Genomic DNA, 25,825 nt, shown 5'->3' with positions numbered 1-25,825 from the left:
CACAGGTTCCCCAGTATCGACCTTGCTAGTTATGTCCTCAAAAGAACGCGAGCAAGTTTCCGAACAAGATTTGCCCTTCATAAAACCATGCTGACAATGGTGAATTCAGCTTTGACTTTCCAAATATTCAGTCATCTCCTTCTTAATGATTGATTGCAACAACTTCCCTACCATAGAGGTTTCCTACTTTTTGCCTCACTCCCTCTTTGAATCACATTAGTGTGTTTCCAATCCACTGGGACCCTTCCAGAATCCAGGGAATTCTGAAATATTATAACCAATGCATCCACTATCTCTGCTGGCACCTCCCTTAATACCCTAGGGTGCAGGCCATCAGGTCCCAGAGACTTACCTGCCCTTAATTCCATCAGTTTATTCAGTACCGTATCCCAAGTGATGGCTATTGCACCACGTTCCTCTGCATAACAGTAGTTTTTGGAAATTTTTTATTGTCTTCTATCATGAAGATGGAAGCAAAATATTGGTTCAGCGCCTCTGCCATCTCTGTGATCCCCGTTATTACCTCACCAGTATTGTCCTCTAAAGGGCCAACATTTATACATATAGAACATAGTGCAGAAGGAGGCCATTAGGCACATCGAGTCTGCACCGACACACTTGAGCCCTTCCTTCCACCCTATCCCCTAACCCAATAACCCCATCCAACCTTTTTTGGTCACTAAGGGCAATTTATCATGGCTAATCCACCTAACCTGCACGTCATTGGACTGTGGGAGGAAACCGGAGCACCCGGAGGAAACCTACGCAGACACGGGGAGAACGTGTAGACTCTGCACAGTGACCCAGCAGGGAATCGAACCTGGGACCCTGGCGCTGTGAAGCCACAGTGCTAATCACTTGTGCTACCGTGCTGCCCCATTTTTTTTAACTTTAGGTATTCTCTTCTTCTTTTATACACTTATAGAAGCTTTTGGTATCGGTGTTTGCTTTCTGCTAGTTTCCTTTCACAGTTCACCTTGGCTCTTTTGATTTTATTTTTAGTAGCCTTTGCTGAACCTTAAAATTCTTCTGATCCTCCAGCTTACCACTAGCTTTTGCAGTATGGGATGCCCTAGCTTTTGCCTTTATGCCTTCCTTGACTTCCGCCTTTAGCTATGGAACATTTTTCTCCCTTTTAAAATTGCTCTTTATCTCAGGAATGTACTTTAATTGAGAGGTGTTTAATATCTCCCTGAACATCCACCATTGTTCCTTCACTGTCCCACCCTCAATTATCTGTGCCCAGTCGACATGGGCCAACTCTTTCCTCAGGCCTGTAAAATTACCTCAGCCCAGTGCTAGAACTCTAGTGTAGCACATCTTCTCTTGCTCAATCTGAATTTGAAATTCTAGCATGCTGTGATCACTCCTTCCAAGAGGATTCTGCACAACAGGATTATTTCCCGAACCTTCTTCGTTAAATAATACTAAATCTAAAATCGGCTGCTGCCTGGTTGCTCCATAACATATTGTTCTGAAGCCTGTCACACGTCTAACTTATCGAGTTCTGATGAAAGTTCAGAATGATTAACCCTTTTTCGCTCGCCGCAGATACTGCCTGACTTGCTGAGTAATGGCCCTAATGGCTAAGTTAGCTAACTCACCAGACTGGGGATTGAACCTGGAAGCCTAATTGTTCCGTTTTATGCTTGGTTAAGTCCCATGCCGTTGGATGGAGTGGGGTGCATTTTTTTTTTTGTACGGTGTTTTGGTAATGGTTGATATGGTACCCTGCTTTGTAAGCATTGAAAACCTAGCAGTGTGGTGAACAGCTGATACTTTGAATGGCAAACACAAGACTTTATGCTGGACTTTGAACAAAAGGAAAAGAGGTTCTTGTAAAACAGATTTTGCTCAGCTGACAAATTCTGAAATGCTGGAGTTGAACGGTAGTCACCCAGCAGCAACAGCAATGTAAGGATCAATTGCTATCCACCCTCTAATTTTTGTTGAAAAGTCTGATATTTTCATTTTCTTCACTGGCTAGAAGATTGTAGCTTGTTGCATGTTTAAACAAAGAACCTTGGCAATGGGTGTCAGTGATGTGTTGCTGTTAATTCCGTGCTGTCCTAATACGATTTGTTGGTCTATAATTTAGAATCTGAACTTCTCAGTGGGAGAAGCTGCAAACTACAATAGTTGGAACAGTCTAAAATTCTTCCTGCTGATAAACACTTTAATGTATCTGACTCAGCGTGATGCTTGTGAGGTTTGAGCTGCAATAGCTATTTTACATATGCACAAACAGTATTAACTCACCCCCAGAATAAAGACTGCTGTCAGCGGATTCATGGTGCCATCAGAAGTAGCTTTAAAAATGAGCTGTTGGTGGTGTACATTACGAGCAGTACTTCAGCTTGCATTAACCAAAAAATGCTGATGACAGTCAAAGGCATGAGTTGGGAGATGGACTTTTGTTCTCTTGCCATGCGTCATTTGTACATCCCTTTGTGAACATGAAATGATCGCTGATTAACAGCGGGTTTAAAACAAACTCTTGTGATCCAGGTTACCACATCCTCCGAACTAGAAAAGGTAATGTTGTTATGGGCCAGGGTTTAGAGGACCCCAAAGTGCATCGTGGAGTTCACCTGACCCACGACTTTTAATAGACTGTGGTATGGGGAGCACACGGCCCACTCTACAGGTATGGTACAGCAGAAATGGAAAAGCATTTTTTAAAGCTAAACAATGTTTATTCTATGAACTCAAGTTAACCTTTTTAAAAACATACAGTGAACATCTTAGCAACCATTAATTCAAATACAACCCCCAAAGAATACAACACTAAGTAATCCTTCAAGCTTTCCTTTTATTATCCATAAGACTTAAAACACCTTTTACCAGAAGCACATCAGGTTAAAGTCACTACTTTTATTAGTTTTAAATTACCAGGATCAATTACTGTTTTTAGATTACGGAGAGAGACTAATAACCCTTCTGGCTGTGACTACAGATATCCAGCTCTGAAAATGAAACTAAACACACCCTGCAGCAAACAGCCTAAATCGAAAGTAAAAAGCTGACAGAAAGCCCAGCTCCACCCACTCTTTGACATCAGTGCCGTACTAAACACCCATTTCTTAAAGGTATTCTCACATGACAATGTATAAAAAGGCTTGACCTTGGCCTTGATCCAGCCAAGAGGAAAATTAATGTCGTCTTCAGAGTACTTCTTTAATTGTAGTTCTCGTCTCTTTTGATGCGCCACTGCTTTACTTCTCTCTTCAGCAGCAGCAAACTCACTCTTGGTGCCCTTGATAATCCTGTGGAAAGCTTGCCCAAAATAGTTCATGAAACCTAGCTATGAAACTGGGCTGGGGTTGGGGAATTGAGCAGAAGTCCTGTGCCAATCCTCCTCCAGTGGAAGGAGGATGTCCAGGCCAAGATTCATATTTAAAAGTGGGAATTTAACTGAACAATTCTGTTTTATGTTTAGATGAACTTTCAGATTATGGGAAATCTCCCAATACTGAATTTGGGCAAAGAGAGTTCATAAGAAAATGTCTAAATGTATTAAAGTAATCTATTTTTAGTTTTTAAAAAAGTCCAAGAGAGCTAGAAATGTTGTACATCATGTGTACATAATTCCATTTGCCTTCATGTGAAAGTTGTTGGCTGATTATAATGGAGAGAAGATCAGTTGATCACCGCAGACATTTTATTAATTGGGCTGTTTGCGTTGTAGAAATTCTGTTGTACATTCGATAAACATAAATGTATTCTTCTTCGAGACCTTCAAAAAAACAAATTATTATTGATGGAAGGATTTATCTATTTATTAGTGCCAGATTGAGATCCCCTACCATGCCATTTACTATCATTATACAAAAGGCGGTACTGCATATTCATATTTGAACATTATAATTAAGAACTAATTGCTCATACCTTCCTGGTTCCTCAGTATCGCATTTAGTAGGCACCTCAATGATGTGCTGGGGAGTCATTCCATGCAAGGGTTCACCTGGCAATATCCCAGAAGTGCTAACTTCCTCTGGACAATTGTGCTGGGCTGGGGACCATCTGTCAGAAGCAATTTAAATTGTCAACTTTGGATGGTTCTGCCAGTTTTACCCTGACAACCTGTTGCCCCTTTCGGCATGCGCCACTTAGCTTTGAAACTTACCATCTCACTTTAAACTATTTGGTTAGTGCTGCAACAACAGCGCCTATACTTCCCCAGGAAACTAAGGAAACTCGGCATGTCCACATCGACTCTTACCAACTTTTACAGATACACCATAGAAAGCATCCTATCTGGCTGCATCACAGCCTGGTATGGCAACTGCTCGGCCCAAGACTGGAAGAAACTACAGAGTTCTGAACACAGCCCAGTTCATCACACAAACTGGTCTCCCATCTACACCTCCCACTGCCTTGGGAAAGCAAGCAGCATAATCAAAGACCCCTCCCACCCTGCTTACTCCCTCTTCCAACTTCTTCCATCGGGCAGGAGATATAAAAGTCTGGGAACACACACGAACAAATTCAAAAACAGCTTCTTCCCCGCTGTTACCAGGCTCCTAAACAATCCTCTTATGGACTGATGGACTGATCTGATCTCTTCACACACCTCCTCTACCAAGTTGTACTATACTCCTGTATACTTCACCCGATGCCTGTGTCTATGTATTTACATTGTATATTTTATGTTTGCCCTATTACATATTTTATTTTAATGTGCGGAATGATCTGTTTGAGCAAGAAAAATACTTTTCACTGTACCTCGGTACATGTGACAATAAGCCAATCCAGTCCAAAGGGAGTGTTACTACTCCAAGCCTATGCACGTGGGGGCATTCTTCATTGCATCTGTCTCACCCAGCCTGAATGAGGAAGATTGGACAAGACAGGGGCTTTGCAATTTCAATGGAAGTCCGTCAAGAGTGACAATCCTCTGGAGATTGCACTCTGAGGAAGCTACGAGCCATTGATGTTTAAATAGGGAGAATAAAGGTAACAGAACCTCCAGAAAGCATGGATATTTAAAAATTCTGAAGTGCCATGTTGAATGAGGGATTCCCGATGTTTGCATTTTGTTTGATTAAATGATTGTAATTTTTTTCTTGAATCAGGGTTCATGGGAAGCTGGTGGCTTTAAAGATAATCAGGCTACAAGAGGAGGAAGGAACTCCTTTCACAGCAATCAGAGAAGGTATCATTTTACTGTACTTCACGCCGATTTTCAGAGAAAAATTACATCAATTGCCAGACTTGGTTTTCTTATATATTCTTAGTGCAATTTTATTTTCCAAGGTCCTTACCCCACTATAGAACTGCAGCTTCTTTCAATCTTTCCAGCCATTGAGATCTTGACCTCCAATTCTGGCCTCTTACAGATCTTAATTTTAATCACTCCGCGGCTGTGCTGTTGGCTGGCTTGGCCCTGAGCTCTGGAATTCCTTCCTAAACCACTGTGTTTACCTCGTTTTTAAAAAAATAATATTTTTATTCTACGTTTTCACATTTTCTCCCAAATTTACACCCAACAATAATCAGAAACAAATACAATGTCAATTCCCATATCAATAACAACAATCCCATCCTCCCACCAATCCCCCAAACATTAGCTCGCATGTTAACATAAACAAAAAGCAAAAAGGAATCCGGAGTCACCCATAGTCACCATTGATACATACCGTCCTTCCCCACCCCCCCCCGTCTCCCCCCAATGTTCGATGTAATCCAATTCTCAAAAGTGCATAATGAATAACACCAATGAATTGTAGACCCCTCCATCCTTCCCCTCAGTTCAAATTTGACCTTCAAGAGTCGAGAATTCCAACAGGTCCCCCCGACACGCCAGGGCACAGGGTGGAGAGGTTGATCTCCATCCCAACAGGATCCGCCTTTGGCTGGTCCAACACTCCGAATATGGCCTCCCGAGGGCCCGGGTCCAGTTTCATGTGCACCACTTTAGAGATTACCCTAAAAACCTCCTTCCAGTAATCCTCCAGCTTTGGACAGGCCCAAAACATACCTTGTTCTTTTTAAGATGCTCCTTAAAATCCACCTCTGAAGCTTTTGCTTGGCTTTCTTGGTGTCTCTTTTTGATACATAACAAGCCAATGTCATAATATAATTAATTTTGTGCATGAAGCCTTTGGAACTTCCATTCTGTTAAATGTACTCTACATTATTGTTCAAAGATGATATTAGTAACATCAGAATGTGGCATCTTTCACTGGAATTGGTCATTCTTTCATTAGTAACTGACTCAGCATTTTGAGGGGCATTTGCATGCTTCTGGCCTCCCATCTGTTTGATGTTATTAACCTCTTTATAGGGAAAGCACATTTCATTGAGTTACCGTTAGTATAATAGAAGTAGATGCTTCTATGGTTGTCAGTTGCTGCTTATTGATATGTTGATTTATTAGAATAATGGGCAGACAACCTGTTAACAAAAGATTTTGTGAAGAAAATCTCATTTCCACCCGCTGACATAAATGAGAAGGCTTTTTTTCCATTGGGATACAACCTTTTGGAACAATCACAAAAGGGCATTGTTTTGTTGCAAATAATACCATAGGAATGAAAAGGAAGACGTGACCAAGTGCAGGAACATTCTTCAATTTAAGCAAAATTCTCTTAAACTTTGCAGCATTTCTAACGTCTGCTTCCATTCACATTCTACAATTCTGGATTTCTTGGGTGCCAAACAGCATAGGGAGCAAGTAATCATAGAATTTACAGTGCAGAAGGAGGCCATTCAGCCCATCGAGTCTGCACCTGCCCTTGGATATGCCTCCCCATTTAATCCCACACCTCCTCTAACCTATCCCTGCAGCCCCTTTTAACCGTTTTAGACACTGAAGGCAATTTATCATGGCCAATCCACCTAAGCTGCAGATCTGTGGACTGTGGGAGGAAACCGGAGCACCCGGAGGAAACCCACGCAGACACAGGAAGAACGTGCAGACTCCGCACAGACAGTGACCCAAGCCGGGAATCGAACCTGGGTCCCTGTGAACCTGTGAAGCAACTGTGCTAACCAATGTGCTACCGTGCTGCCCACGTAGCTAAGCAATTCCACAACCAACAGATCAGACCTAAGCTCTGCAGTCCTGCCACTTTGAGCCATGCATGGTGGAGGACAATTCAACTCACTGAAGGAGGAGGCTCCACAAATATCTCCATTCTCAATGATGGAGGAGCCCAGCACCAGTACAAAAGACAAGGCTGAAGCAATTGCAGCAATCTTCAGGCCGAAGAGCCAAGGAGCTGATCCATCTCTGCTTCCTTCCCAGTGTCACAGATGTCAGTCTTTGGCCAATTTGATTAACTCCATGTGATATCAAGTATTGACTGAAGGCACCAAATGCTGCAAATCTATGGGTCCTGACAATATTCCGGCAATAGTGCTGAAAACGTGAGCTCCAGAGGTAGGTGTGCTCTCATAGCCAAGCTGCGCCAGTAGAACTACAACACTGGCATCTACGCGGCAATGTGGTAAATTGCTCAATCCTGGACACAAGAAACAGGGTCAATACAACCCAGCCAAATACTGCCATATCAGTCTATTCTTGTGGATGACACGGTAGCACAGTGGTTCGCACTGTTGCTTCACAGCTCCAGGTCCCCCGTTCGATTCCCTGCTTGGATCACTGTCTGTGCGGAGTCTACATGATCTCCCCGTGTCTGCGTGGGATTCCTCCGGGTGCTCCGGTTTTCTCCCACAGTCCAATGATATGCAGTTAGGTGGATTGGCCAAGCTAAATTGCTCTATGTCCAAAAAAGGTTAGATGGGGTTACTGGGTTACGGGGATAGGGTGGAGGTGTGGGCTTGGGTGGGGTGCTCTTTCCAAGGGCTGGTGAAGACTCAATGGGCTGAATGGCCTCCTTCTGCACTATAGATTAGATGATTATCAGTAAAGTGATGAAAGGGGCCGTCAGCAGTGCTATCATGTGGCACTTAGCAATAACCTGCTCATGGATGCTCAGTTTGGGTTTTGTCAGGGACACTCCGCTCCTGACCTCATTATAGCCTTTGTTCAAACATGGTCGAAAGAGCTGAGTGCCAGGGATGAAGTGAGAGTGACTGCCCTCGATATCAAGGAGACATTTGACGGAGCATGGCATCAAGGAGCCCTAGCTAAACTGGAGTCAATGGGAATCGGGGCGGGGGACTCTCCGCTGGTTGAAGTCATACCTGGGACAACGGAAGATGGTTGTGGTGATTGGAGGTCAATCATATCAACTCTAGGGTATCACTCCAGGAGTTCCTCAAGGTAGTGTCCGAGGCCCAACCATCTTCAGCTGCTTCATCAATGACCTCCCTTCCATCATAAGGTCAGAAGTGGGGATATTTACGGAAAACTGCACAATTTTCAGCACCCTTCATGACACCTCAGAAACTGAAGTAGTCCAGGTCCAAATGCAGCAAGAACTGGACAATATCCAGGCTTGGGCTGATAAGTGGCAAGTTACATTCGTAACAAGTGTCAGGCAATGACCATCTCCAACAAGAGAGGATCTAACCATCGCCCCTTTACATTCAATGGCATCACCATTGCCCACCATCAACATCCTGGGGGTTACCATTGATCAGAAACTGAACTGGATCTTCTTGACCTTTTGGCTGGGATGAGTGTGGGATCAGGTGTGATGCCTGGATCTGGTGCCTCTCTCTTGTGAGGACCATGAATTGGATTGAGTTTGGGTTGGTTTCTGCAGCGGGCAGGTAAGGGTTTGCCCCTGTCCACGCTCTGGGCTCTGGTTTTGTAGCACTGGTAGAGTAATGAAAAAAAAGAAACTGAACTGAACTCGCCATACAAACACTGTGGGTGCCAGAGCAGGTCAAATGCCCTGCTGCAAGTAACTCGCCACCTCACTACCCAAAGCCTGACCACTTTCAAAAAGGTACAAGTCAGGAGTGTAATGAAATATGTACACTTGCCTGGATGAGTGCAGCTCCATAAATACAAGCTCAACACCATTCAGGACAAAGTAGCCCACTTGATTGCGACTCCTTACACAAACATTCAATCCTGCCACTACCATCTATTGATGGTTGTGTACCATCTGTATGATGCACTGCAGGAACTCAACAAGGTTCCATTCGGCAGTACCGTCTTATCCCACGACCACTCACCATCCTGTCTTGGCAATATATCGCCGTTCCTTCACAGTCACTGGGTCAAAATGCTGGAACTCCCTTCTAACAACACTTTGGATGTATCTACACCTTGGGGACTGCAGATATTCAAGAAAACCCATATCGCATAAAGGAATATAAAAAAACCATTATGCCTTATAGCTGTATGCTACCTATAGCTCATGAACTGCAGCAGTTCAAGAAGCCGGCTCACTACCACCACCTCAAGGGCAATTAAGGATTCACACTAAATGCTGGCCTAAATCCTGAGCCGAATGAAAAAAAAAGACGTAACTTGCGCAATTTTTATATATGCAAATGCAGGAAATTTGCAATTTAAATGAGAGCCTATGTTGTATTAGAAGGTAGCCCATATTATGCACCTCTCAAAATAATAATGTCATAGATGACTCACCAGATTGGACCATGTCAATAAATAGTATTCTATCATACTTTAATTTCTCACATAAACATGAGAATGTGTAATTGTATATCTGGATTAAACACTGACACCTGTTATAAATTATGACAACTAAAGACAGATTAAAACATCACCAGTTGCAGTTTTAGATTTTTTTTTGGAGTTTTGGTTTTAATATTGGTTGTTAAAACCCTCTTGAAACTGTGCACTTTTGAAGTATGAAGCAGTTTTGCCTTGATGAAAATTCTCTCATTGACCTCTGGTTTTGGTTTTGAGCTGTGATCAGTAAATATATCTGTCAGTTTTGTTCTGTTAATTGCACTTTTTTTTAGACGCATGTTATTCAAACTTGTATCAATGTAGGTTACAGCAAATAAACACCCCGGGAAACATTCTTCCCAACAATCAACTATACAGCTTGCACGGATTTTCTCCCTTTTACCACACCCCCCACTGTGTGATGAACAGCTCCTCAAACACGGTTGCAAACACCCCCCACCTTTTCTCAAACTCCCCTGCTGAACTCCTCAACTCATACTTTATCTTCTCTAACCGCAGGAAGCCGTACAGGCTACCCAACCATGCTGCTACCACCGGTGGCGATGCCGACCGCCACTCCAGCAAAATTCATCGCCCTGCAATCAGAGAGGCGAAGGCCGTGACATCAGCCTTCCTCTTCTCCATGAGCTCTGGCTTCTCTGAAACCCCAAATATCGCCAACAAAGGGTCCGGGTCAACTCCCTCCTCCTCTATCCTGGCTAAGACCACGAGCACTCCCGCCCAGAATCTTCCCAATTTTTCACAACCCGAAAACATGTACGCATGATTCGCTGGCCCCCGCCCGCACCTCTCGCATTCATCTGCTACCCCCTGAAAGAACTCACTCATTCTCGCCCGGTTCATATGCACCCTGTGTACCACCTTAAACTGTATCAGGCTCATCCTTGCACAAGAAGAGGTCCTATTTACCCTTCGCAGTGCCTCACTCCATACTCCCCAATTGATAATCAAGGATCCCTCCCACCCGGCTTACTCACTTTTCCAACTTCTTCCATCGGGCAGGAGATTCAGAAGTCTGAGAACACGGACGAACAGACTCAAAAACAGCTCCTTCCCCACTGTCACCAGACTCCTAAATGACCCTTTTATGGACTGTCCTCATTAACACTACACCCTGTCTGCTTCATCCGATGCCAATGCTTATGTAGTTACATTGTATATCTTGTGTTGCCCTATTATGTATTCTCATGTATTTTCTTGAATTCTGTTCAATTCCCTTTTCTTCCCATGTACTGAATGATCTGTTGAGCTGCTTGCAGAAAAATACTTTTCACTGTACCTCGGTACACGTGACAATAAACAAATCCAATCCAATCCAATCTCCATCCCCAACTTTGCTTCCCATTTCTCTTTGATCTTCACCCGCTCGCCTTCCTGCTCCCCCAGCCACTTATATATATCCCCAATTCTTTCCTCCCCTTCCACATCTGGAAGCAGCAGTCGCTCCAATAGGGTGTATCCCGGCAATCTAGGGAACCCCTTCCAGGTCTTTCGTGCAAAGTCCCTAACCACCTACTCGGAGCCATTGGCAATGCTGCTGTCACCATAGCCCTCAAACTAGACCCCTCACAAGATTCCTCCTCCATCCTAACCCACTCTAACCCTTCCCCTTCCCACCGCCGCACCTTGTCCACATTCGCCGCCCAATAATAATGAAGAAAGTTTGGCAATGCCAACCCCCCCTGCTGCCTCTGCCTCTGTAGCAGGGTCCTCCCCACCCTTGGTATGTTCGCTGCCCATACAATGTCAGAGATGATTGTGTCCACTTTCCGAAAAAAGGCCTTTGGTACAAAGATCGTGAGAGCCTGAAAGATAAACAAGAACCTCGGCAGAATATTCATTTTCACCACTTGGACCCACCCCGCCAATGTTAAATGCAGTGTATCCCACCTCTTAAGATCCTCCCTGGCCTCCTCCACCAGCTTCGTTAAGTTCCACTTATGGAGTCCCGTCCATTCCCTCGCTACCTGAATCCCCAAGTACCTAAACCTATGCCTCGCTACTGTAAATGGCATTCCCCCCTAAATTGGCCCGCTCTACCAACTCATTCACCGGGAATACCTCACTTTTCCCTATATTCAGCTTGTATTCCGAGAACCCTCCAAACCTCCCCAACGGGCCCATAATCCTTCCCATACTCTCCAATGGATCCAAAACATACAGGAAGAGGTCATCGGCATAATACCTGATGCTCCCTCTGTCCCCTCAGCATCCCCTGCCACTCTGCCGACCCCCTGAGAGCCATCGCCAATGGCTCTATGGCCAGGGCAAACAATGGCGACAGAGGGCACCCTTGCCTCTTACCCCCCGTGTAAGTCAAAGCTTCATGAGCTCATATCATTCGTCCTCACCCTCACTCTTGGCACCGCATACAGCAACCGCACCCATGCCATAAATCTCGGCCCAAACCCAAACCTTCCCAAAACTTTGAACAAGTACCGTCACTCCACCCGATCAAATGTTTTCTCCACGTCCATGGACACCACCACCAGAGCTCTCAACGGATTCATCACCATATTCAACAGCCGTCTTGTATTACTCGCGAGCTGCCTGCCCTTCATGAAGCCTGTTTGATCTTCTGCAACCACCCCCGGGACACAATCCTCCATCCTCCCTGCCAACAATTTAGCCAATACTTTCACATATGTGTTCATTACTGATATGGGTCTATGTGACCCACATTCCACCAGAACTTTCCCTTTTTTTGGGGATTAGTGTGATTATTGCCTGCTTCATCGTCTCCAGAAACTCCCCCTTCTCCAGTGCTTCATTAAATGCCCCCAACAGATGTGGTGCCAGGTCCGCTGCAAATTCCTTATAAAATTCTGCCGGGTACCATCCGGCCCAGGGGCCTTCCCCGACTTCATACCCCTGATACTATCCAGCACCTCCCTCAGCCCCTGAGGCTCCTCCAATGCCTGCCTCTTTGCTTCCTCCACCTGGGGAAATTCCAGCTCGTCCAGAAACCACCCCATCTCACCCTCCTCTCCTCCTGGGTCTGCCTCATAAAGTCCCTGGTAATACTCTGTAAATGCCTCATTTATCTTCCCTGGCTCTGACACCACATCCCCAGCCCCAGTACGGATCTTCAATAGTTCCCTGGATACAGCTGGTGCGCCAGCATGCTGCTCGCCTTCTCCCCACACTCATATTGCATCCCTCTTGCCCTACGCAGATGCCCTACTGCCCTCCCCGTTATCAGCCTGTCAAATTGCCCCTGCGACTTTTCCCTCCTCGCCAATCCCTCCACGATGGGCACCCTCTAATATTCCATGTCCACCTCCACTATCTTGCTCACTAGATGGTCATGTTCCGCCCTCCTTTCCTTATTCGCATGAACCGCAAATTAGATGATTTCTCCCCGGACCACTGCGTTCAGTGCTTCCCAAAAAATGCCCGCCGCCACCTCCCCATTCTGATTGAACTCCACATGATCCCTAATCGCCAACTGCACCTTATCACAAAAACCTCCATTTGCCAGCAAACCCGAGTCAAGCCTCCACCCCGGCCTCTGCTCTCGTCCCGTACTGAACCGAATATCCAACCAGTGGGGTGCATGGTCCGAGATAACTATCCCTGCATACTCTGCCCCCTCCCCCAACCAAAATCTCCTGACTCACTACAAAGTAATCAATCCTCAAATACATCTTATAGACGTGTGAAAAGAATGAATACTCCCTTCCCCCTGGGTTCTGAAAGCGCCATGAATCCACCATACCCATCCTCTCCATAAACCCACCCCCCAGCTCCCTTGCCATTTGTACCCTTCCCATCGACCTGGGGCTCGATTTATCCTCCCTCGGCTCCAGGACACAGTTAAAATCTCCTGCCATGATCAACTGGTGAATGGCCAAATCCGGGATTCTGCCCCCCTCATAAAACCCACATCATCCCAATTTGGAGCATACACATTTACCAACACTACCGGTAGCCCTTCCAATACCCCACTCACAATCGCATATCTCCCACCTGGATCCTTCACCTCCTTCGTACTCACAAATCCCATTCTTTTGCTCATTACAATCGCCACACCCCTTGATTTTGAATCAAACCCCAAGTGAAAAACCTGCCCAACCCACCAATTTCTTAACCTAACCTGGTCCTTCACACGGAGGTGTGTCTCCTGCAAAAAGGCCCTAGGAAAACCCAGCAAACCCCTTTTAGCACACACACCCCGCAAATCCACCTACACCCCAAAGAGCCCTCACTTCTAGTGCAAGTCCCATCACTTCCCTTGTCCAAATATATACAACATTGGCTCCTTTAGCCCATATACCCGAACGCAGTGTAACAAAAAAGAAGAAAATACAGTCCAGAGGTTACATCGGCACATGGCCATATCTCAACTTCTCAGTTCTGCCACAGTCCTTCTGCCTTCGCAAACTCCTCCGCTGCTTTCGCCGTTCCAAAATAAAAGTCCTTGAGCTTATAAGTGACCCTCAGCTTCGCTGGATATACAATGCCGCACTGCACCTTGCTGATGTACAGTGCCCTCTTCACCTGGTTGAAAGCAGCCCGCCTCCTCGCCAGCTCCGCCGTAAAGTCCTGGTATACACGTATACCAGCTCCAGCCCACTGCACCACCCGCTTCTGCTTGGCCCAGGACAGGACCTTCTCCTTCACACAGTACCTACGGAAGCACAGAGTCACTACCCTTGGCGGCTCACTCGCCTTTGGTACAGGCCTCCCTGACCGATGAGCCCGATCCAGCTCATATCGGGAGGGATCCTCCCCCTCCCCCAATAGCTTCGCCAGCATAGCGGCAAAATACTCTGTCAGCCTCGGCCCTTCAACTCCTTCGGGCAGCCCCACAATCCTTAAATTCTGTAGCCTGGACCTGTTTTCCAGGTCTTCCAATTTTCCTTGCAGATCCTTATTCACCTCCATCACCTTCCGCATCTCCTTCCCCATCGAGGTAAGTTGATCACCGTGCTGCGCCACCGTCTCCTCCACTACCTTCAGCGCCTCTCCTTGCGCCCGCACCTCCGCCACTGCACTCGCCACCGCCGTCGTCACCAGGGAAATCGCCTCCTCCACCAGCACACTCAAAACCTCCCTCATCTTCTTCCTCATCGCCTCCGGGTGTTTTGTAAACTGCCTTTCGAATTCTGCAGTCATTACCTTAGTTATTTCTTCAGCCTTCAGCAATGCGGCCTCCCCTGGTCCTCCAGCCTCCTTTTTTCCTGGTGACTCCGTGGTGACCTCTCCTCTACCCGACGGGCCCTCAGCTGTTCTTTAACGACCGTTTTCTTACCGATCCATGACATCTTCTGCTGTGCCTCCTCTGCGCCTTCTCCGTGTCTTTGACGCCTCCGTGGACCGTGGGACCGGGCTTAAAGCCCCGAAAATGCCGTTCCTGATCGGGAGCCCTCCGTTGCGCGGCCACCTCCCGCCCGCTGTCACCGGAAGTCCATCAAACAGCAGATTAACGGCTCATCCACAGCAGTTGCTGAACTAAAGATGTCGTCTGGGCAGGCGGGCGGCCTGTTGACCCACTGTATTCGTAGAAAATTCCAGTCCTGGAGAAGAACTTGAATAAAAGCACAAGCACTCAAATCATTGAGCAGCAACAGCCCAGGTGTAACTATTGCAACAAGAAGGTGTCTGAACTGTAGTCAAAGACTCATTCCTTCGATGTGAGCTTGATTACCTCATTTTGTGTGGGTCATACCTCAGCGTTCTGACTAGTAGTTCAGTATAGTCCATATTAGTAGTTGAGTTCAGATTAAATGTGTTAAGATTTATTAATAAAATTCAGTTTTATGAAGCTCCTCTCCCATAGAGACGAAAAGTGGTCAACACGATATTACCTTGTCACTAATTCCATCCCCTTTATTGATATTATTATCCCAGAGCAGACCCCAACGTTTGCCAGGACACCAGACAGGAACCCCAATATTCTTTTTAAATTTGTAGAACTTCGCTGCAGAAGTGATTCCAAGCAAAAGTAGGGAGATGGTATTTTAAAATAAACTTTATTATTAACACCTGATTAAACTACGTTAACATCTCAAATAAAGCTTTCATGCACCGGATAAACTGTGCTTAACAAAAAAGAATATACCTTCACTTCTAACCTCTTTATCTCCAAACAAGGAAAACACATTTCAGGAAAAAAAAAACACTTGTGTTAGCAAACACCGGATTACTTGCCTTCTTTGGATAAAGAGTTATTTTAAGAGACTGCTTGAAGAGAGAGCGAGAGATCAATCCTGTCAGGAAACAGCCTGAAGATTCTTGGGCGCGATTCTCCCAGAGAGGGAGAAATCGTAAGGCTGGCGTCAAATCCGGGCGGGTTTGACGCCAGCCTCCCCCTCCCCGACCGGGAACCGATTCTGGTCCCCGGTCGGGGCTAGCATGCCGCCGCCGTAAACTCCGGCATCGCGGGCTTAACGAATTTTGTTAAGCCTGCTTGCCAGAGTTTGCGCCGGCTGACGCGTCACGTGACGTCAGCCGCGCATGCGCGGATTGGAAGACTCCAACCCGCGCATGCGCGGATGACGTCATCGCGCATTTGCGCGAAACCCGCGCATGTGCGGGTCGGGATGCCCCTCAGCCGCCCCGCGAAGTGATACAGCGGGGCGGCGGAAGGACAAAGAGTGCGCGGGTATCGGACCCGCTGCCCTCGATCGGTGCCCACCGATCGCGGGCCCATTGCCGTGCCAATCGGTGCCATGGTTTTAAAAATCGGCACTTTACGGCCGTTTTTACGAACGGCCAGACCAGGTGTGTTTGCCGTTCGTAAAAACACGCCGTAAAGGGCTTGGAACTCGGCCCATCGGCCAGCTGAGAAACGCTGCTGGCCGTAAAAAAACGGCGGCAGCGATTCGTATCGGGAGTCGGGCGTGGGGGGGGGGGGAGAATAGCGGGAGGGCGTCAGACTAGCGTGGCCGTAAAATTTTACGAACCCCGCTATTCTCCGCACCGTCGTGAGTGCGGAGAATTGCGCCCCTTGTCTTGTGTCACACTACTGTGTGTGGTGATCTCTATATGTGCATGTACACAAGGGGTTAATGTGTAATCAGCAGCACCACATGGTCACTAGAGGACCGGACCAACAGGGGTATAAAAAGCAACAACATTGCATCTCCCTCAGTCTCTCTCTCTCGGGTGCACTGTGACCAGGCCAATATCAGAATAGTTAAGGCGGCTCGTGGAGTTTCGTATAGTTATTGTAGTTAGATCTTGTTAACCTTATCACTAGTATCAAAGTTAAAGTAAAGAACTCATGCACTTGTTGTTATAGTTACTCAGTAAACCTCTTGTTGTAACTGGACGAGTTTGAGTCTTCATTGAGATTCAGAAAACCTCACCATCAACCAAGGATTGAGTAGCACAAGTTCCCTACCACACAGGCAACAAGACACTATGAAGCTGACAGCTTTTTTCAGAAGCTGCTGTTCATCTCTCAGCCAAAACTAAAACTCAAACTCAGTCTGCTACAGCACTGCCCTCCCCGTTAATTACATCATCCCCATTCCATTCAACTCCCATGACCTACTTAAGTTTAAACACAATGTCTCTAATTATTTACTCCCCAGGGTTTCCCCAGAAATCATAACAAATATCCATTAGGCCTCTCTTTGTAAACATATACAGGTTGGAAAGAGGCTGACCTCACTTTTCCAACCTCTTAATTGCATCTTTTGTAACTGTCTTTCAAACCAGGATTTTAAAAAATTATTACCGTAGTTGTGATAAATTTAGGAATTCCAGATGTATTGTATTACAGGTATTTGGTGCATGAAGGGTTAAAAGCCTGGTTAGTGTGTGTGTGTGTGAGAGAGAGAGACTGCTGCAGTCATCTTTTATAGGAGATCTTCGTTTGAAAGACAAGTACACTTTGGGAGCCAGGGGTGCAATTATACCATTGGAAAAGACTTGGGCTAAATGCAGTTTTGTTTGGATTAAAGTAATTCCCTGTGGAGTTTATTAAGATTTCAGCTTGGTAAGATGATGTCATTGCCGGTCGGAGCTAAGGCATCAGGTATTTTGCAGAAGGCAGATCAGTTGTGAGCTGAATGAAGCTGTGACCGGAAGTGCAGCAGTTTGCTCTCGCTGCTGTTCAGTTAAAAGAGATTAGTAATCTTTAAAGCAGTACAGATTTGTTTGAAAACAAGGGGAGCAGAAACAAGATGAGAAACGGCTTCTGAAGAAATAAGCCAGAGCTTTTGCATGGTTCTGACAGGACTCCATTTTTGTCTTTAAAGCAGTTCCAAAAGATCGATCTCTCTCTCTCTCTCTCTCTCAAAAGAACGTTTCTGTACTGCAGGTATTCCTATGTGCTGATCGTATTTTAACAATGGATTGAGAGATGAGATGGTTTTTCTTGTTGTTTGAGTGGGAATAAAGATAGCAGTTGAGGCTATTGTATTCACTGTATTGATTAGCATTGTAAGTTATTTTCTGGCATGTTATTAAAGATATTCTCATACCGTGTTAGTAATAAAGTTTGTTTAAATATCCCACGCCGCTATTTGTGTAATCACTCCTGGATTGAGGTATCGTTGCCTCACAGCCTTACAAAATTCAAATAAATTATTGAGGTTTGTTCTTTTTATTTTTTCAGTTAAGGGGCAATTTAGCTTGGGGATGAGACCCTCGCAGATACGGGGAGAATGTGCAAACTCCACACGGACAGTGACCCGGGACCAGGGTTGACCCCGGGTTCTCTCTGCCATGAGGTAGCAGTGCTAACCACTCTTGTCACTCTCCTGTCCAATTCCCTGTCTAGTATCCTAGCCACTTGTTGGCGTCTGGTCTGGATTATAATACAGCAGATACATACACACCCAAACTCAGATTTTTAAAGCCTTTGCTGCACCAGATACATATAATAGAATATATGCAATGTAATATCTCATTACAATGCCAATTTCTTACATTCATCACATTGGCTACTTGGGCTGGAGAAGTTCATGCATTGCCTTACTTTCCTGTTCAAACCAGAGGTGTTCTTCAAACCCCACGTTATATTCGCTGTCAAAACCGGTTTCCACAACATCACCCACTTCCATCCAAACACAGTCCCATCTTTAGCAAATCCCTGATCTGCACATTTGCTATTGATGATCCCAATACTGTCTTTTAATACCACACATTCTCCATAAACTACAATTTCTAAAATGCAACCACCTGTCTCCCTCATTTCCAGTTATCATCCATGTTCTCTGAGGAAAAATGTCTTCCTGTCCCCTAAATTATCGCATTTTAAGATATTACTTCTGATCCTCGAAGCATTTCATGGCTTTTCTCCACCGTATCTTTGCAACTTGCTCCAGCCTTACCTTTCTCGCCCTCCTTCAACAAACCTCTAATTTTCGCCATTATGCAGCTTCCTTCTCTTTGGTGGCTAAGGCCTTTCCACTGTTGGCACTACTACCTGCCTAAACCAAAAGGCCTTTTTTAAATCTTACACTCTTTTTAAAAGTCTCCTTACAGCCCATGTTTCAAACCCAATTTTGGACTCATCTCCAGTCATGATCTATGCCTATTCAGTTTCAACCTTTTTCTTAATTTTTTTTTCTTGTAGTCAGGTTGCTACATAAATGCAAGTACTTGCTGTGTGTTCCTGATTTTTCAGATTACAACTTGGCAGGAGTATATGCAGATACACTTATTTCAATGGGGGGGGGGGCAATTTATACATTCCAATGGCATGTTATTTTAGCTGCAATGTTGCAGGGTTTTGTAGAGATCTTTTGGTTAGAGGCAAAAATGTGGATAAATGGACTATTTGAAGTTCATCAAGGACTGCAATACCCTGTCTTACAGTTATCATTAAGTACCTTTCTGTCAACGTAATTCATTTATTTCTTAAATGTCTCAACATTATATGTTAGCTCTGAGACACTTTATACTGTTTTCACAATGTTATAAAATGCTGTTAACTTCTGACATTGATGACTCACTGGACCATATGCTTTCAATGGGTTACTCGACAGAAGAGACCTTTAGCCATTTATGGTTTTTATTTCATGTACAAAATGAGCAAATTAAATTCTGAAAAGGTGCTAAAAACAAAATTATCCTCTTGTGCTTTAAATGAAAAGGATGCCATTTCGGTGAAAAGAAAATCTCTAGTGCAGAAATTCTTTTGAAGGTCACGTTTGTTTAAATTTCCAGTTTGCATTTCATCTTTCTCTCTGTCTACGTTGGGGTCAGTGATATTGTTGAGTGCTTGCAGATGTCATTATTTGCATTTTGTTATTCCTGCTAAACAGAATAGATCCTCAAAGTGACATTTCTGCTTATGAACAAGTGAAGTGATTTAGTTTTTAGTCAAATGTCTCATCATCGTTCCTTAAGAAGTTGATGTAATCGGAAAAGGGCTAAAATAATAGATTAATATTTGGTATTTCTCATTAAGTGGAACATTTTTATATTCTGCAGTGTGTGGGCATATTTGTATTTTTATACTTAATTGTACAATTTTCATTGTTGAAGATCTCAATGATCTGCAGATCCCCAATTTTTTTTTGGCATTTATTGTTAAAACATTTAAATCTGGTGTTTCTCTATAAAGTGAACAAGCAGATGTCTGTTTAATGCGTTTCAATGTTGTTATGGTGGCTTTCATGGGCCGGATCAGCTCAGTTGGCTGGACAGCTGGTTTGTGATGCAGAGTGGGTTCAATTCGCATATCCACTGAGGTTATTCATGACGGCCCTGCCATGGGTGGCAAGGTGGCACAGTGGTTAGCACTGCTGCCTCACAGCTCCAGGGTCCCGGGTTCAATTTAAGGCTTGGCTGACTGTGTGAAGTTTGCACTTTCACCCCGTGTCTGCGTGGGTTTCCTCCGGGTGCTCCGTTTTCCTCCCATAGTCCAAAGAAGTGCAGGTGGATTGGCCGTGATAAATTGCCCCTTGGGACGGGTTCTTGGGAGGGGTTATGGGGATAGGGCGGAGGTGTGTGCTTAAGTAGCATGTTCTTTTCAAGGGCAGGTGCAGACTCGATGGGCCGAATGGCCTCCGTCTTCACTATAAATTCTATGACCAACCTTGCCCCTCACCTGAGGCATGGTGATCCTCAGGTTAATAAACACCAGTCAGCTCTCCCCCTCAAAGGGAAAGCAGCCTATGGTCACCTGGGAATATGGTAACTTTACATACTGGGGGGCTTTCTACCCTGATAGGTCATACAAGTTATTAGCTACATTGTAATGAAATAAAGCTGCAATAGAGAGAGGCAGGGTAGAAAATGTCATTTAATCCTTGGACCTAAATTGGTGAATCCAGCTTAAACTGATGGGATGTAAGTCTTCCTTCACTATTTTGTGTCCATTCTGAATAAAATAGGTTTGGCCAATTTCAATCCTGTTTTGATTTTTTACAGCACAAAACCACTTAATTCCACAATAAATTAGCAATAGCTCTCGAGGCCACAGGGTACTAACATGGTGTGGGGAGGAGGGGGGGAAGAAACATCATAAAATGCAGTACCAGTGGTCCTCCTGATATTAGGATTGCGGTGCTAGGTGCAGTTTTAGAAGGGACATTTTCAATTGTCCTGGCCTCAATAGCTTTTTGAGGAGAGAATTCCAGATTTTCACACTCGCGTGTGAAAATACATCATCCTGTGGATCTGTAATATGTGGGGGTTCCTGCTTGGTGGGTGTGTGCACCTGCTTTGCGACTTGCATAAACAGTAATGACCACTCAAAATAATTTTTAGGTATTGTTTTCTGGATTGGGGGAGCAGTACTTTAAATCAAATGATGCATTTTACTTGTATTGCATGAATCAATTTATAACTTGATTGACCACATTGGAGTTTGCACCTCTGCGGGCAGACAAAACTTATATCTACGGCCATCTCAGAACTGTATTTCGACAAATAAGAGATATTTCATATCCATAGTAATGCATAATAATGCAAGGTAACTGGAGGCATACTTATATTAGTAGTGCAAGATAATTGGCACTGCTGCTTTTCATTTGAAGTTGTAACCTTTCTCCATTTCTATCTCGTGTAACAGCCCTTTTTGTCAATTTTAATTCTCTTTCATGGCCAAAATTGAGCAATTTGCCATTCCCTTACATGGGGAATAATGATTGACAGGACATTTATCTGTGACGGTCACTTTGCTTTTCTGCAGGCCCAAATGTGTGCATGGCAATGGTGGCATGAAAGGAGGAAGTAATACAGTTTGGAGGGTTTTGGGTCTGCAGAAGGTTACAGACAGGAAAGGAATGGTTCTTTAAATATAAAGATGATGTTTTTAAATTGTGTGTATTGCAGGAACCAATGTATGCTATGAGTGAGGACAGGGTTGAATGGAACTTACAGAAAGTAGAGTTCTTATGAGCTAAAGTTTATCAAGGATGAGAGGAATGGTGGAGTATGGGAATGGGAAAGGTGTAACTAAGGTATTTTCCAGTCATTGGGGTGAGGTAGGGATGGCCCAATAATTTCCAATTCTAATAAAAATCTTATTATTTATTTTGTTGCTTTTTTTGGGCAGTCCCTCAGGATTGAGGGTGACCTCTGCTTCAGTTTGAAGGGTTCTGAGATGTCCAAGAGGTCCAATGTCTGATCTAAATATTTTGCAATGTGTGAGGCAGGTAGTGCTTGAAGGGTTTGGTAGATGCGGTGGATTAGTGCCAATGTTTGGAATGGTGCCAGTGCTGTGGATGCTGGTGAACAACTTTGCAAGCAACTTCCTTTTCTGTGATGTTCTTCACAAATTCTGGGTAAATCCCAATGACACTTTCTGCTTTGCAGAGAGAGATTTACAATGAAACACATTGGGCCTTGACCGTGCCGACTGGCGTCCGGGGCCACCAAACAGAGCCTGGGTTTGAGCCCGTCAGGCAATACAGAGCGACATCAGACTCTAATTGATCGAGTCCCCTTAGGAAAACAGACTGGTCTGAACGTTAAGATGCCTGAGCGAGAGGCAATTAGGCGCGGAAGGAGAGAGACAGACGTCCTGTGCTTTACTTTTGTGAAAAATGGCTCAGGCAGCAGGTTTCTGGACCCGGGGCTGAGGCTAGGCCAGCCAGCAATGCTGAGGTGCGATGCGCCAGGCGAAAGCCATGAGCCAGGGTGAGCCAGCTGGACAGCAGCCGTCGAGCAACAAAGGGAAGCGGCCAAGGGGCAATTCAACCCAGGCAGGGTGAGGAGGACAGGCGAGCCAGCAACGGTGAGGCACCAGGAGAAAGGCATGAGGTGAAGCAGCTGATTGGGGTCAGTAGCCATCATGGGGGAAACGCCAGAAATAAAGGTGAGCACGGGGACCCACAAGTTGTAAATCCTTCTCTGCTGCTTTGCCCAACTTGTTTGAGAACATGACCTAGGCTGCCACTTCAGTGTAGTATTGAGAGAGTACCACATTGGAAAATGTTGTCTTTTTAATGAAATGACAAACTCTGCCCTTTGAAGAGGAGTGCACTCTAGTTTTTCCCTCTACCACAATTATTAATATTTTTCTCATTGCTGTTTGTTGAGTCTTTCTGTGTGCATATTGATCTCCACTTTCCTAAGTTACAACAGTGACTGTATATTGAAAGCACCTCATTGCCTCTGAAGTCAGGAAAGGCGCAAATGCAGGTTTTATTTCCTTCCTTCCTCCTTTTCACAATGACAAGTGTTATTGAAATAAAACTTGACAGCATAACTACAAATTTAAATATACTTCAAATGTACCAGATCTTTATTAGTAAATTGTTAATAAAATTTTAATGCTGCAAGAATTTGCTGGAGAATTTTGCATCTACTTATTAATTTCACAATTTGCTGAGCATCAGGCATAATCTGAAGACTCCTTATTTACCTCAGATTAACATGTATTAAGTTTTTTTTTAATGTGTTGGATAATTTTAAGGGGAGATTTAAGTCGTCAAGTTTATGAAGGATTTTTATGGAATTCATAGGGAAATACTGTTCACTGTTAAGTGGCTTGGTAAACATGAGAGCTCAGATTTAAATGAATTGACCCAAAAAATCAGAGGGGGAATGAGGAGATTTTAATGCATCGAGTTATCCGATTTGCAATTAACCATGTCAAAGGGTATGGGAAACAGATTTGATTGTAATGTTGATAAGTGAATTGGGTATACACTTAAAAAGGAATAATTGGTAGAGCAGTGGTAAAGGAGCAAGGAAGTGGGACTAATTGGATAGCTCTTTCAAATAGATGCACAGGTGGATGGCTTCTTTCTCTGCTGTAAGATTCAATGAATCTCAAAATTCTGAAACTGCGATCACCAACTAATTTATCGAAAGCTGGTATTTCCGTCATTGGGAATTGAAGTGGATGAAATATTATCGCCTCAGTTGGCAATTTGCAGGGAAATCCACCTCTTGCTCCTGGACATAATCCAAAACCATGCAAACATCCAGGCTTAATGAGGTGCATCTGTAGCATTAACAAGAAATGACCACATAATTGCACTTCTGATGGTCATACAAACATAGATAATGTGGAACCAAAAGGGAGAGTGCTGGCATGGAAATGTTTGAAGTTCAATAACATAAAAGGGAATCCCATTTGTCCACAACTTAAGCATCTGAAAATTTAGCAACGAGGTTAACAGGTCAGTAGTGAGACAAATCGATGAGATGAATAAAAGTGCCTAAATAAATATATTTGTTTGAGGTAAAGCACACAATAGAGACTTGGCTGAGAGTCCAGAAAGCTATTCGAATACTAGAACATCTGCTCTCCAGATGAAAATTGTTTAAATGAGAGATCAGTCTTGGATCTCTGCTGGCAATCTCACTATGTCCATTTACATCAGTGAAATGGTTTCAAGGGCTTGTGATTTCCTTGACTTCAAGGATGATCAGCAGTTTATTAGCTTTCGTGCAGAGTTTTTTTTCTAACATAGCGGAAAGTTATCAATTACCTTTTTCTTCAAAACTTTTTTATACATACCACTATACACTGCAGGGTTCATTGAGCCTCGGCATGAAAGTGCCATAGCTTGCTTTGGGGACATGAGGGATCATGGGGGGATGGGGGGGGGGGGGGTAGACAGAGCCTGGTATAGGGGGCAGGAGTGGCCAAGGGGGAGTAGATGGGCAATGCGGTAACTCGGCACAGGGGATCTTTTAAAATGAGCTTTTTAAAGGCCCCCTTCTCCAGACTAAGGTTCACAATTCCTCTGAGGGGCCATGAACTCTTTCTTCAAAAACCTGGCCTAACACCATGAAAGCTGCAGTGGAGTAGAAAATGCCTATCTTTGCAATGGAGCCAGCCAGGTCAGGAGTGCTGCATGCAGGTTTTTGACAGGAACCAGCCATACCCTCTAAAGGCAGTCCCAAAAATCAGACACAGAATCTGGACCTGTCCGCCATTTTCGCTGGTGAAAATCCGGGCCTCTATTCAAGAAGGGACACTAGCCGTATTGTGGTAACTACAGAGGCGTCTCCCTGTCTTGTCACAGATAAGGTCATTGCAAGCATTCTCCTCAGTCACTTCCTCCTAGTGGTTGAAGAATGACTTCTAGAGTTGTCGTGTGATTTTCACCCATGGAGAGGCCCCACAGATGTGATCCTCACTGCACGACAAATTCAAGAATGCAAAAACCACACCAGCTAAAAAAACTGTTTGATGCCAAGGCAAATGCAATTCGAACAAATGGAGGACAGTTGGGTTGGTTTGGATTTATTTTGCAGCAATATCACAGTAGTCTTAGCTGATACTGTTCTTTAAAGAAATGTTTTTTTCCCTGAGGCAGCACTATAATCTTCCAACGATAATGATGTCGGAGTAAAGAACTGGTGAGGGAAGGTTAGCATCTGAAATGTTTTGGGTCTCTTTTCTGATGAAGCATCCTGTCCAAAATCTACTTTGTTCTAATGTTGATCCAAATATTTCCATAATTTTTCCATTGGGGCAAGCTAATGTAGTTAATTCATTCCCCAGGTTTTCCTCTGGGAAATTCCTGTTTTACTCTCTTTTTGAGAATGAATCAGTAGTGAGGCTTGTAAAATCAGTGCTGATTCAAATGAAATTAACTCGCTGCCTCTCTCCACAGACGTTACCAGACCAGGGTTTCCTACATTTTCTGTGTGTGTATTTCAGACTTGTTACCTGTGGTTGTTTCAGGTTTAGTGTCCAGTCTGAGTTGTTTCGGGCAGTTGCTGAAAAGAAATCAGATGCTTTTGCCAAATATGAAAATGAAAAATTGGCAGAAATTTTGTCACTGGATTGTTCTCCACGACATTCCACTGGTCCTTGTTAGAACCTTGGATGTATCTCGTCTGTCTGACGCTTGATGTAAAATTGAAATCACCTGCACT

The 25,825-nt window shown here is 44.5% G+C and overlaps 1 protein-coding gene across 4 annotated transcripts in view; it reads left to right on the top strand.

Moving 5' to 3' along the window:
* Positions 1-25,825, top strand: part of cdk14 (cyclin-dependent kinase 14) — a 776,296-nt gene that overhangs the window by 288,713 nt on the left and 461,758 nt on the right. For all 4 annotated transcript variants that reach the window (XM_038797927.1, XM_038797929.1, XM_038797930.1 and 1 more), the window contains one exon: positions 5,076-5,155. In XM_038797927.1, the coding sequence (XP_038653855.1) occupies positions 5,076-5,155 (80 nt within the window). The remainder of the gene's footprint in view (positions 1-5,075; positions 5,156-25,825) is intronic.

This window comes from Scyliorhinus canicula, chromosome 5 (genome assembly GCF_902713615.1).
Source record: "Scyliorhinus canicula chromosome 5, sScyCan1.1, whole genome shotgun sequence".
Classification (NCBI taxonomy): domain Eukaryota; kingdom Metazoa; phylum Chordata; class Chondrichthyes; order Carcharhiniformes; family Scyliorhinidae; genus Scyliorhinus; species Scyliorhinus canicula.
This window is presented reverse-complemented; position numbering and strand designations above follow the sequence as displayed.